Source organism: Pituophis catenifer, unplaced genomic scaffold (assembly GCF_029215685.1).
Source record: "Pituophis catenifer annectens isolate HBS135680 unplaced genomic scaffold, rPitCat1.0.hap2 SCAF_2, whole genome shotgun sequence".
Lineage (NCBI taxonomy): Eukaryota > Metazoa > Chordata > Lepidosauria > Squamata > Colubridae > Pituophis > Pituophis catenifer.
Window position 1 is genome coordinate 90,429,514 of NW_027256882.1, and position 14,171 is coordinate 90,443,684.

At 35.6% G+C, this 14,171-nt stretch overlaps 1 protein-coding gene across 1 annotated transcript in view; it reads left to right on the plus strand.

Moving 5' to 3' along the window:
- The window catches only part of SNCB (synuclein beta), a 32,381-nt gene extending 23,603 nt beyond the window's left edge, over window positions 1-8,778 (plus strand). The window contains exons 5-6 of the mRNA XM_070934379.1: window positions 2,566-2,655; window positions 8,746-8,778. Coding sequence (XP_070790480.1) covers window positions 2,566-2,655; window positions 8,746-8,778 — 123 coding nt within the window. The remainder of the gene's footprint in view (window positions 1-2,565; window positions 2,656-8,745) is intronic.
- The last annotated feature ends 5,393 nt before the right edge of the window (window positions 8,779-14,171 follow it).

A 14,171-nucleotide genomic window follows, 5' to 3' on the forward strand; every position in this document is an offset into this window, starting at 1 on the left:
ATGACCACGGAGATGTCTTCGGACAGCGTTGGCTCTTCGGCTTTGAAACAGAGATGAGCACCGCCCCCTAGAGTCGAGAACACCTAGCACATATGTACAAGGAGAACCTTTACATTTACCTTTAAACAAACAAAAAATTGTGCCATTCAATAAAACCAGGGATTGTCTGGAAAAGTCAAAAACAATTGACTTTTTCTCCTATATCTGATGCCTTACATATGTAAAGAGCTTACAGATGGGAATACTGGCTTCATAGAACTGCACTTGGTCATTCACAAGACCAGTATTTTCTTGATCCAAATTGCACATGTACACAACAAGAACTATCTCGTTGGCTGCTACAGTATGAGGGAAATGGCCTTGGAGGCATGGAGCACAGTAGCCAGATAGAGAGGGTGGCCCTGCAACAATTCAATTTCTGATTGGATTTCTTCTGTGCAATGGGAATCTCTGCATGGAAGTCTTTTACCATTTAATTGGAAAACATTCCTAACGAGCTGGAACAGCTTGGTTCTCTATGAAAGGGAGTGGAAAACTTGTCCTCACAACAAATTGGTGGGCATTCATATATAGATGAACCCAAAGACCTAATGTTTGAAAGGGGAGTTAAAACCTTTGGCCCACATGATTTTATGTACTTTGGTCATGTGCTCTGCCACTGCCATTTCTCTAAATAATCCTAAATATTCTAGCCTTTCATCACAAAGAGAACATTTGAGTCCCCTGATCATTGTGGTTGGCATCTTCAGTGCTTTTTAAGCTTTCTCTCTGCATTTAAAAGTGCAACTAGAATGGTCTATGACCATGATGGTGAACCTATGGCATGCGTGCCAGAGGTAACACACAGAGCCCTCTCTGTGGGCATGCGTGCTGTCACCAGCTGCTCTTTTGATTTCCAGTGCGCATCTGGTCTTTGCCCAAAACAGCCCCCAAAACGGCCTGAAAATGAACCAAAAATGGCCCAAAAACAGCCTGAAAATGGCCAAAAATTGGCCCAAAACAGGCATGCGTGCACTCGCCAACTGGTCTTTGGGTTTCCGGTCCTCCGGCGCATGCACGTGCATGCACATGCGTTCCTGTTTGGGCACTCGGTGCCGAAAAGGTTCGCCATCCCTGGTCTATGATATTCAATATGCGGCTGAGCCATATAAGGTTATTAAAACGTTGAAATATATTTTCAGTTCATTTCCCACTGATCCTTACCATGGAATTTGCCCTTTTCACAGCTCCAGCACATCTTCCATGAACTAGAGCCCATACTATTTTTTTCTGTTTAGTTCACATAGGTTATGTGAAATTTGCATAGGGGTGGGTGGCTTGTCCAATGTACATCACTTTATATTTAACAGTATTTACCACTTGGTTAACCACTCGGATAGTTTAAAAAGATCCTTCAGGAACTGTTCTCAAGTCATTTTTGGTTTTTATCCACCACATATCTACAAATTTAGTCTCTTCCCTGCTCTACTACTAAATGAGATAATTCAAGAACAAGTTAAAACAGCATTGATCTTAATACAGATCCCTGAAGGACTCCAGTTGAAAAAAATTGACCATTTATTCCTACTCTCACCCCATTCCCATTAAATACACCCTTTGATGAGGAACTATAATGTTGATAGGATTACCTCCATGTACCCACTGGCACTTTAAACAAGCTCTAAAACACTTGATGAAGCACAATTTACCTTTGTAGAATCCATGCTAATTTTTTTTCAGCAGGGCTTAGTTGTTTTTTCTTATATTACCCTTCCTGCCCATTATTCAGGAAATTAATAAAGCTTAATTGCATAATAAAGATATCAGTTCTATAACTTTTTTTAGCAAAAACAAATGCAAAGCATTCATTCATTCATTCCAGATTCATGCAATCTTATACGTTCCTTGAACATCCCAGTGAAAAGAAGGATGTGACTGGCTAACAATGCCAATTCATAAGATAAGTGGAATACCTGCTGATTACTATTAACTCTGCTCTAAATGATCTTCCGTCATACAATAACATATAGAACTACAGAATACATCATTCTATCAAACAATGGCTGGGTTTGCATAACATGTTAAGCTATGTGATCAGCTAACTTGTGGATTAGATACTGTAAATCCATCCAGGGTTGTTAATGTATAATTCATGTAGGAATCTAAACATTTCAAATAAACCATTGTTAACCATGTTTGGTATGTTGTGCAAATACAGCCATTACTTTCCCAGTGTTATTATTCCTCATTACCTAGTCTTTTAGTTGCTAAGTATTTTTAAAACATTCCTGTAAAATATATGTTGTCTATGAAATTTCATGATAGTGTAGTTTATGGGAAAAGAGGCAATCCAGGAGTGAGTTATAACTTTGCCTGGGGATTTACTCTTATGGTTTTAAAGATTGTTTTTGCCCCAATATAGCAATGCCCCAAAATACCTTTCTGAAATCCATGTGATGCTTGTTCCTAAATAATTTGCCAATTATTTAGACTTGATAAGTTTATTTTTTGTAGAAACCTTCAGAGGACGTATTGGAAATGCTCTGGCAGAAATAAGTAATATTGGCTGTCATTTTTCATTTGTAGCCTGAAGAGGTTGGTCAGGAAGCAGTGGAGGAGCCACTGATAGAGCCACTGTTAGAACCCGAGAGTGAGAATTATGAAGAGCCACCACAGGTGAGTGAAGCAGAATTAGGGCAAACTGATCACACAATGGGAATGAGAAATTCTGGGGAATAAAGGAGTTTAGCCCTCTATCTCCCCACCTCCCAAGTCCTGCTGTCTGCTTCATCATGGCGAGTTCCTGGGAGATTTGAACCAAGAATGCTGGGTGTATATGCTAAGAGTATATCATCCAAATAGAGCATGAAGATAGCTGTCAAGCTAAAGCAAGCAGGCATCTATGTCGGGCAGAAGCAATATAGGAAGTTACTGGAAGCAGTAATAGCAATCATTTCATAAAGTGCAGGAGAAGGCACTGGTAAACCACTCCTGTGTTTTACCAAGAAAATCACATGCCTTGACAAGATAAAGTGACTGATGATATACCAGGCTGATTAGATGTACTCAACTCACTACTGAAGAAGGGCTGAAGCTTTTTTTGGAGTACTAACAATGTTTTGATGTGAATTAAAGGTTTCCAGGCATTTAGTTGCTGATACTGCCATAAAGAGAGGGGGAGGGGAATCCAAAGCTACAAAGACAGAATTACACTGGGAACATGGCATATATGAAACATAAACATGGAAAAGTTGAACAGTGAAAGATGAAATTAATCAACAGTGACATCTTAGATAGCACAAAACTGAAACAGAGTGGAATTGGGAACTTTCAATCAGTACATCATGTTTACTATTCGGGATGTGGAAAAAAAGGCATTGCTTTCATAATTATGAAGGATATAGCAGAGACAATATTGAGGTATAATGAGTAAATGATCAAAGAATACAAAGTAGACTTCATGAACAACTCTTTAATGTGATGATTCTCCAAGTTTATATTCCAACTACTAATGCAGAAAAAGAGGTGTTTTATGGTCAAGTTGAATTTGAAATCGATTGAACATGTAAACAAGATGTGCTGCCTTTGACGGGATATTGAAATGCCAAAATTTGAAACAGTGAGGAAAATGTGGCTGGAGTTAGAAAACAGAAATTAAGGAGAATGATTTACCAATTTCTGGCAATCCAATGATGTTTTTATTGGTAACATTGTTTAAACCAAATTGACACCTAAATACATGGAACAGATCACAAACTGCTCATGTGCAAATTCCACAGGGAAGAACAAAGCCAACCAGTTTCCACAATATGATTTTGACCTCATCATTTTCAAGAACATTAGGAATTGCTCTGAAGTCCTAAACCTAATGGAAAAAAATCAGAGGAAATGTGTTGAAATCAAATAAATTGTTAAGGATAAAGGTGAAGAGACTGTCAGACTTAATATCGTCTTCATCTCCAGTTTCCTTCCCTGTGATAGACAGTTTTTTTGATTCCCGAGCAATTAATCTGTCTTGAATTTGCTTTTCTTGTATAGTTAAAGTTGTATTGATCTGTGGTTTTAGAATAGCATTTTTGAATAAAAATCTTACAAGATATCAGGAGTCATTTTTCTTCTTTTGCAAATAACATTTCTGAAAATGTTAATATTTGGAAAATTCCTGCATCAAAGCTTTAAGGTGTCTTTCAAGATCTCCTGTTTTGAACTCTTCTAAAATGCCTCTGAATTTTAATTGCTGAAATTCCAATTTATCCTTTCTATTTCTTGGCATTTTTGCTCTTGGACTTCCAACTGTGAGATTTTCTTGCTTTCCTTTTAATTCTTTAATTTGTGTAACTTGAACATTCTTTGCAACGTTCTTAATCTGTTTTTAAATCTATTCTCATATCCTCAATTTCTACTTTTAAATCAGTTTCCATATCCTCCATTTTATTCATCTCTGTTTGTGATATTTAAAGTGTTCATTCAAGTCCTAATATTTCGATAATGAGATTGGCAGCATATAAATTTAATAAATAAAGATTTGGGTTGCTAGTTTCTTGAACATTTTATTGCTGTCTGCTGTTTGCATATATTTTATACAGAAAAATAGGAGAAATAATTGAAATAAGACACTGCTTTGTTATGTGAATGCTCAAAGGCAGCTTACATCCAGTTTGTTGTTCAATTGTCATTGTTCTCTAGCATTCACGGAAGTAGATCTAACTGCTACATGAGCTCAGTGGAATCTGTTTCCCTAGTATTTTAGTATTTATAGTATCAGTTCTGGAGCGCATCTTAGTTAAAGGATTCTTTTTTAAAGAAGAGTTTGTCTCACCATAATACTGCTGTTGTGCTGCAATCAATTCTTCTCTCCTCTTCTCCCTTTATTCCAGCATCGGAACTGTTGTGAAAAGTAGTCAAAATCATTGTATTTATAAAGTTTAATGAAGGAAAATAGTTACCATTATAAAGTCCAATAGAGGGGAATGGAAATCCAATGGTTGATTGATTGGAGATTATTTAAATCTTTCTGCCAAAGAAAAAAGAGGGGGAAAAGTGTGGTCATGTGTGGGAATTGGCAACATGGAGTGTTGGAAATTGGCATTGAAAAATGTACATGTATGTGTGCTAGATAATGAAAAATATGGGCTGGGGGAGACCAGAAATCCCCTGGCTATGCTTTCTTAGTTTAACCTGTGGCTTAAGACATCTAAGGAGTAATAAAAATACCACAGGCTTCAAAGTAGGGAGAAGACTCCTGTCAGGAAGCCACTATTGCCCCTTTAAACTGCAGCATTAAACCAAAATTAATTACAAACAAAATGTGTGTGGGGGAAATCTACATGGAATTATTTTAGTAAAAGGACAATTTTCAACAAGCTCCAAACATATAAAACTGATATTGTTGTTTACAAGAAACACAAAAAACAAGACGATACCACTTCATTAAAACAGAAAAAGTAACATCAAAAATACACAGCACCTGGAAAAAAAACAGAGTAGTATTTTTTAAAAAATCATCATCTTAAGAATTATTAGAAAAACAAAATAGGATAAAAATGGACAAATTTTAATCTTGAAACTGAAAAAGACAAAAATTTAATTCAGAAAACAATTGTATGAAAATAATGTTTATATCCTAATAGAAAATGCAGAGGGTATAATAATCATTGTTAGAAACATGAATAGAGTGCTACATTCTAATTTAGTCAAATCAGCTAAAAAGAAAAAAAGAAGGAAAGCTCAAAGAAAGGTCTTCCAATATATGGTCACAAGGGAAGAAGCATACATAAGCCTAAAGCGCACACGCGCGCGTACACAAATACACACACACAGAATAACCCAAAGAAACTTCACTCTTACAAATTAATTTCTTTATTGAATATGGACTATATTGACTGAGTGCCTAAGGAAGTGCATCTGTGAAATGATATACATAGAGCAGACAGGCTATATTCCAAAGGGGAAGACGATGAACAAATTTATTATAAACGCACTAGGATATATCAACATCAACATTAAAAAGACAGCATTAACATTTTCAGATGTGAATAAAGCCTTCAATATTTGGGAATTGGGTTTTTTGGGATGTTCTAGGTTAAATGAACCCCAGTGAAGAATTCAAAACTTTGGTGGAGAGCATATATCAACAGCAAGCCGTGAAGATTGTGGCAATATCAACACTCTGCAAACTTCTCAATATGTAAAGATGCATTGGCAATGAGGTCCACTTTCCCTTTTACTATTTGTAAACTTTTTGGAAGTCCTAGTAAACATGATCTAAAAAGATAAAACAAATAACCAAGATCTGAATTCAAGGAGAAGAATACAAGAATGAGATGCTATGCACATGATATAGTATTAACAATTATACAACCGCAAACTCCATACAACAATTAATGTAAGTAGTTAAAGAACTATTTACATCAATTGTTGTATGGAGTTTGCAGTTGGCTGTTTTTCTAGGTATGAAATTAATGAAAAGAAAATTAAGATAAGGCATTTAACTTCTGATGAAGAAGACCGTCAAATAACAGGCTGGCTATGAAATAACAAATTATGGAAAGAAATAAAACCTGGAAAGTTGGAAGTATCTAAAACTTTTCTGATTAGGATTCACTAAAAATTCTGCTACTCAGAATTTCGGAAAGAAATCTGCCAGACTGGAAAATAACAACTTATTATTAACAATTTATATGAATCCGAAAGGATGTATTTATAAGTCAATGTTTGTTAAGAATGTGGGATCTCTAAAAACAAATATAAATCTAGCATCACTGACAAACATTTTTCATTCCAAAGGTAATTATAGCAAAAAAGATTTAATTACATATGCTAACACGACATATTGGACCAGAAAACAGATTAAATTAAATAAATTAAATTAAAGCAAAAAAAAAAAAAAAAAAAGGCACAAGTGCTCAAAAAAGGAAGGTATTTACCATGGTTAATATACCTGCCAATAACTGCAAAAGTAAAAAAAGTGGTATCAGAAAAGGATGGACCCTGAGAAAGATGACAGAATTTGAAATACAAGTTTGAAAAGCCATCTGATGATTTTTACCTTCATTCTTGAATATTTAAAAAATTAACTATAAGCGTAAGAATTTAAAGAATTGGAAATAAATGGCAAAAAGCTAAATAAATAATAAATAAATAAATAAATAATTTTATTTCTATACCGCCCTTCTCCCGAAGGACTCAGGGCGGTGTACAGCCTATTTAAAAACACAAAAACACGACAACAATTTAAAATTTAAAATCATTAAATAATTAGGCTCCAATTAAAATCCCAGAAATTTAAAATACCCCAATTTAAAACGTTATGTTAATAGCCCTGCCTGGGCTATAAATAAAGCTATAAGCTTTATTTATTTATATATAAATAAAGCTATAAGCCAAGAAAGTTATAAACAAATTAAGGGATCAGAGAAAATTGGAATATTAAGATTTTTATAATAGGATTTTGGGAATAATTATATAAATAATAGTGAGAAATTTTTTTTGTCTTTCCTAAATTGTAATAGAAATTTGAGACTCTACAATTTCAGAAATTGGGACACTAGAGGGAACTAAAGTTTCCAGGCAGAAAAGAAAGAGGGAAAAAAGTGAAAGTTTATTTTTAATTTTGGTTAATACCAGAATTTTCAAAATGACACAAAATGACATTTGAAATAATCCATATTTTTGAAGAGTGGGATCAGAAATTAGCACCTACAATGTCAGCAATGGTGTCTGCTTCTAGGGACAGACTGTGTCTCAAAGATGTTAATAAAGGAATGGCAGATGTGAAAGAGAAACCTCCTGAGATTTATAGGATAAAGATGTGGAGAAAATTTTGCCTGATGTAGAAATATTAGAACTAGAAATACTGAAAAACAAAAAACAACACCCCCCCCCCCAAAAAGCATGGATTATAAAGCAGGGAAGATAATAAACAAGACAATGACCTGACTTTCTATTGGATGTACAAAACAGAATGGTTAATTCTTTGAAAAGTAAAGTGGAAATACAAACATTTAAATCAAAAAAATGATCTGGATAATGCCTTTTTATTGGATTTCCAAAAGCGGTTTGCTAAAGCTTAGAGAAACCTTTTGAATGAGAAAAGGAAAAATTGAAAAGAGATCAATCCTGCAACATCTGAATGAATTAAAGGTCAAGTTTGTTAGAAGTAAAAGGGAGGAACATAAGTTGGTTTGTTTGACCAAGGTTAAAATAAAACATGTTTTTATAAAGCTCTGGTAACCTTTTAGGGATGTTTTGCTGACACCAGGACTAAAAAGTTGATGATTTATGCATTAGCATGTAGATAAAAAGATGGGTTTGGGGAAAAATAGATATTTATTTCTAACCTTATGGGATGAACAATTATTATGTTTGTTTATACTTGTGCTGGAGATTAAAGAAAAAAGTAACTTCTTTAAATATATTTTTATCTTTTTTTCTTACATTTTCATTTTCCTTCTTTTGAATCTTTTTTTCCATCTCTCTTTTTTCTCTCTTAGTTTGTATTGGCTTATTCTATTGTAATTAACATTTTCAATCAAAATTAGTTTTTAGAAATACATATAATCAGTCACTTTACCCACCATATTTAAATTCAAGGGGCTTTTGTGAGTAGGCAGTTCTGTTGAGTAAACCATTATAGTTGACTGCAAGTAAAGAGTAAAAGAGTGGATCTATAGGGCAAGCTTTTCTGTTATCTGATCTAGAGCTGGGTTATTTTGCCTCATGTCCTTCTATTATCTAATACAATTAATGTTTTCAATTTCTTTCCAGGAGGAATATCAGGAATATGAGCCGGAAGCATAATGGCCACAGCTGTTCCCGACACTTCCACCAGCAGCACAATAACAATAATTTCTTCTTCCCTATCCACATCCATCTCTCCAAAGGAAGGTCTTGATACAGATGGTAATGGAGAGAATCCCCTATACCCCATCCTGTCATGAGTTCTTCCTCCAATTCTGCTCCAAGAGACCTCATCAGGATCAGTGTTTTATGTATTGTGGTCTTTAGCGTTAAAGAGAAAGAATACTGAAGACAAACCCTGACCGCAGTGGTTTGTGTACATGTGTACATTTCAAAGCCCAGCCTTACTGCCTGTCTCCCTCCCAGTGCAGTAAGGCCAGACTTCATGTGTCTGTTAAGCAGCATGTTGTATCTTCTCTGTTTTTAAACAGAGCATTCCATATCCTTGACTGGGACCTTGCACTGGGCCCACTGTACATTTGCTTGCACGTGAATCATGCCAACTGCGTTCCATTATCATTGGAACTTTTTAAAAAAACAGTATCTCTGTCCTGGTCATGTAAAAGAGACTTCCTGATTTTAATGGTGCAGAAATTGTGTCTATGTATCCTAAACAAAAGGAGCATCTTTCCTTTCCTGCCCCCAGCGCTCTGTATATTTTGACTGTGGCATGGATATATACCTCCCACTGTCGCTGTGTGTGCAATCCTGGGTTGCTGCCAGTGATGCAGCTACCCATCTCCATGAATAAAGCCAATTCTTGACTGTAGCTGTTTTTCTGCTTCCACGTGGTTCATAGGTGAAGAGGAGGAGCAATTATCCTGTGTTTTTCTGAGAACAAGGTAGTTTTCAGTGGGCCAAGTGTCCACATTGCTGACCTTTCAAGGCTTTGAGAACAGCATAACTGTAATGTCTAAGGGAAGTGGCTGATGTTGCTTCTTACAAACTAATACAACTTCAGTGATTTTTTCCAAATTAAAGTATAAGCAATCAGTAACTAAAATGGAACATCCATTGGAAATGCTGAACAAGCCCCTTCAGCAGGTGTATTTTTTTCATCCTAGATGAATAAGCTAGAGGTCTTAAAATTGAACTGCCAATATTATATCCATCTCTATTGTGCAGTCATACGTAAACCAGCACTCTACACTGTACGTGATTTAAAAAAAAATAAGCTGTAAAGATAGAAAACATAGAGAAAATAATCAAAGGACAGAAATCTTTTCTGAAAGATTATAACATTTAGGATTTAGAACCTGATAGAAAGAAAGTAAGGAACATAATTGTGCATGGTACAGAGAAAGTGAAAAAAAATTGTTCTCCTTCTCTTATTAAACTAGAATCTAGGCACTTCCATTGAAGCTGATTTGCAGGAAATTGGAGATAGATACAACATAATTTATAAAATTTGCTGTCACAAGACCCAGTGAGAGTAGTTTAGACTACTTTTTAACACAAATTCATTGGAAATGTATCATTAGATATCATTAAGCCATAAAGCAGCTTCAGTCCCATAAGCTATCACTAGGGAATCATTATCAGAGAAGGAAACTATTTGCATTATTGTATTTATTGGCTTCTCAGAGGTATCTGATTGGTGATTGCTAGAGACAGAATGCTGTACTAGATAAGCCATAGATCTGATCCAAGAGAGCTATTGTAGTCTTAAGATATACATGTCAACACACACACACACACACACCCCTGTTCAGCCTTAAAATATTAGGGCAACACTGTCTTCTGAGATAATAATTATTGGAAATTAATATAGTCCAGTTAACACCAAGCCTGCTTATAAGTAGTTGATCTAGTATCCGATTCCAAAACAGTTGCACTGCCATTAATTAAGAATAATGCTATTCATGTGATTGATGAAGACAATATGTAATAAATCTTGATTAAAAGGATATTTTGCTTACTTTTAGTGGGAAAATCACGCTTCAGAAAAACTGCCACAGGGCAGAAAAATGTGTGCCTTCCACTTTGAAATGAGAGAAAAGTTAAAGTCTTTTTAACCACAAAATTTTGTGGCTTGAAATCCCTACCAATTTACCCATCCAATATCTGAGTAGTTGCTAAAAGATAAGAACAATATTGTAGCTGCTAATTTCCATGTTATTTTGTTAAGTTATAGATGGCTTAATAATTTGTGGAGTTTCTTATTACAACTTTTTTTTTTAAATCAATACCAATCTTACATTGTCTCCCTTTCCTGTGATAAAGCTTTCTCGATAAACATTTCAGTCTCTTCCAATTTGTTTATTTGTCTGAGATACATACATATCAAGAATACAGACCTATATGTTATCCCTGAAACTCTTAGAATGGTAGTTCTATGTTTGATATTTTAAGATACATTACTTTGTTTAGCTATTCTGAATTGCCCTTTTGAATCCTGTATATTCTTTTGCATTTTTAACACATGCCCACAATTGTCAAGAAAAACATGTATTAAATGCTTAATTGATGACTTCACACACAATATGACAGCATGCTATGCAATTTGTCTTGCACAACTTTAGCCCCTACTATAATGTCGCATTTAAGGCCAGCAATTAAACTACTAAACGAAATAGCCACAAGGTTGATTACTAAATGATTTCCTAGATTATCAACTTGAACTTTGATTTTCTAGCAACAAGAAAAATAATTCATTTTATTCATTTAGAATGTGACCTATTAGAACCTATTTTCTTACAATTTGTTACAGACCAAAACACACAGCAAAGAAAACAAAAGAAGTGAAAAAATTATGTTCTATCAATAAAAGTATTGATATAATGGATGAGATGGGGAATTTGTGGCAGCAAAATGGCACATGTAACGAAGTTCTAATTTGAAGAGGCAGGTAGGAGACTAAATAAACTGCGAGGGTGATGCCTCAGTGATAAACCTGGTATTAGTTTACAATAATTCCAAAGGTTGCAAAACCAACAGTATTAACTAAATAATTAGTGTTGTAAAAGTTACCCCTCAGCCAGGGGTGAAATCCAACAGGTTCTAACAGGTTCTGGAGAAACCGGTAGCAGAAATTTTGAGTAGTTTGGAGAACCGGCAAATACCACCTCTGGCTGGCCCTAGAGTGGGGTGGGAATGGAGATTTTGCAGTATCCTTCCCCTGCCATGCCCACCAAGCCACGCCCACAGAACCGGTAGGGAAAAATTTTGGATTTCACCCTGCCCTCAGCAAATTGGAACTTAATATTAATCAATATATAAATAAAATGAAAATCTTAAAAGAGGAATAGCTAGAGAAGTAAAAAAAATTTTTTTGTTTCCTTGTCCCCAATCTTTGCATGTCTTTAACCATTAAAAGGAAAAAGGATTTTAGAGCTGCATCAACAGAAAAGAGGCAACGGATGACTATATACATGCACTTATTAAACTGAGAAGTCTCAGATCCTACTGTGAATTGCAGATATTTCCAACCATCACATGAGTATATGTAAATAAAGTTGTCATGACTACTATACAAAACTATCAAATGAAACTTCGATTTCTCAAAGCCTGAATTGGCCTTAAGCTCCACTTTGAGTGAAGTGGAAGTAAAAAACATTGGTCTTCATCTGTGGAAAAGACCCAGTTGCTCCCATGCAGAATATATGCTTTTATGAAAAATGGTAGTGAATGATAGAAAATTGGTCTGGAGGAGAACATTATTCACCAAAGATTATCAACATCACCCATAATTTTATCATCATGACTGATGTGGAAAAAAGTGAAGTGGTTCCCAAATGGGAATATACAGCCAGTCCTTATTTAGCAACCACGACTGAGGCCAGCGCTGGGTTGTTAAGCAAAGCAGTTGCTAAATGAAACTGTAATTGTACTTATGACTATTCTTCAGCTTTTCTTTGATTTACAGACCTGCAAAGATCATAAATGCAAGGACTGATCATAAAGTTTACTGGATTGTTGCAATGCACTCTACTTGGGATTGATTTTGAAGAGCATCCAGGAGCTTCAGCTGGTGCAGAATGCAGTTGCTCAGACAGTTATGTGTGCCTCTAGAATGGCACAAGTTACATCTCTGTTTTGCAAACTGCATTGGTTACTAGTTTGCTCCTAGATGCTATTCAAGGTCCTGATTTTGACCTTTAAAGCTCATGGCATGGGACCAAATTATCTGAGGGACTGTCTCTTCCTGGTTACATCTACATGCCCCATCAGGTGCAATAGAGAGGCATGCTCCTAGTCCTGTCTCAAGGAGGTTCCATCTGACAGAACCCAGGAGATGTGCCTTTTCTATTATAGTTTCTGCCCTCTGGAAATTCCCCCGAGATGAGATTAGTCCACCCGTTAGCCATCCGGAAAGCCTTGACAACATGGTTTTTCCATTAACCTAAGAATCATATGGCGAGCCTGCAAACTGATTCACTGAAGCTAAATAATGGTTGTCCTCTTGCCATTTTTGGGTTCCTTTACATTGTTATTTTTAAATTTTTTGTAGTTTATGTCTGATTTTTATAGTGATATGGTTTTAACTATTATTTTCCTTGTAGCCATCCAAAGTAACTTTTTACTTTGGGTGGCTATATACGAATTTGCTAAGTAAACAAAGTTACTTTTTCAGCAACATCGTAACTGTGAACAGTTGCTGAACAAAGGATTGTCTGTATTAGGCATTCTGAAGTCAAAGGTGCTAGACCCACAGCCTTTCTGCACAAATCAGTGATGATTTCAAATCTGAGTTATGGCCTCCAAAACTGTGTTCATAACTGGACATACGAAGAATGGGAGCTGCAATTTAGCAGTGAGCAGGACAACAGTTGTTATCAAACTCCTAAAGAGAATGATAAAAGCTCATTCTTTTAACACGAGTCCTCAGTTTCCTCATTTAATTCAGGGTGTCATTTATTAATGTTAAACAGACTTTCCCCATTGCATGAGAGGTCCAACACTTTGGCATCAGTTTTCTAATTTAAAACTGAAGATTAAAATCATTTAGTCAGTCCTTGACTTACAACCACAATTGGAACCAGAATTTCCATCACTAACAAGGTGGTTATTGTCATGCTTGATTTTACTACATTTTTTGCCATGGTCATTAAGCAAATCACTGTGGTTCTCAAGTGAATCACGCATTCATTCAGTGAATCTGGTTTCCTCCATTAACTTTGCTTGTTGGAAACTTAACTTGTTGCTTGTTGGGAAGGTCCCAAATGGCAATAATGTGACCCTGGGACACTGCAACCATCATAAGTACATGCTGGTTGCCAAGCACCAGACTTTTGATCAGGTGATCACAGGGGATGTGATGGTTGTAAGTGTGAGGACCACATAAGTCACTTTTTTCAGTGCCATTATACCATTGAATGTTGTTAAGCAAATGGCTGTAAGTTGTAAGATGGATGTAAGATGAATAGTTACACAGAAGCAAAGCATGATAGCAGACATGCATTTAGAAGCACAGTATGTAAGATATCTTGTTCTATTCTAATACCAAGTCAGTG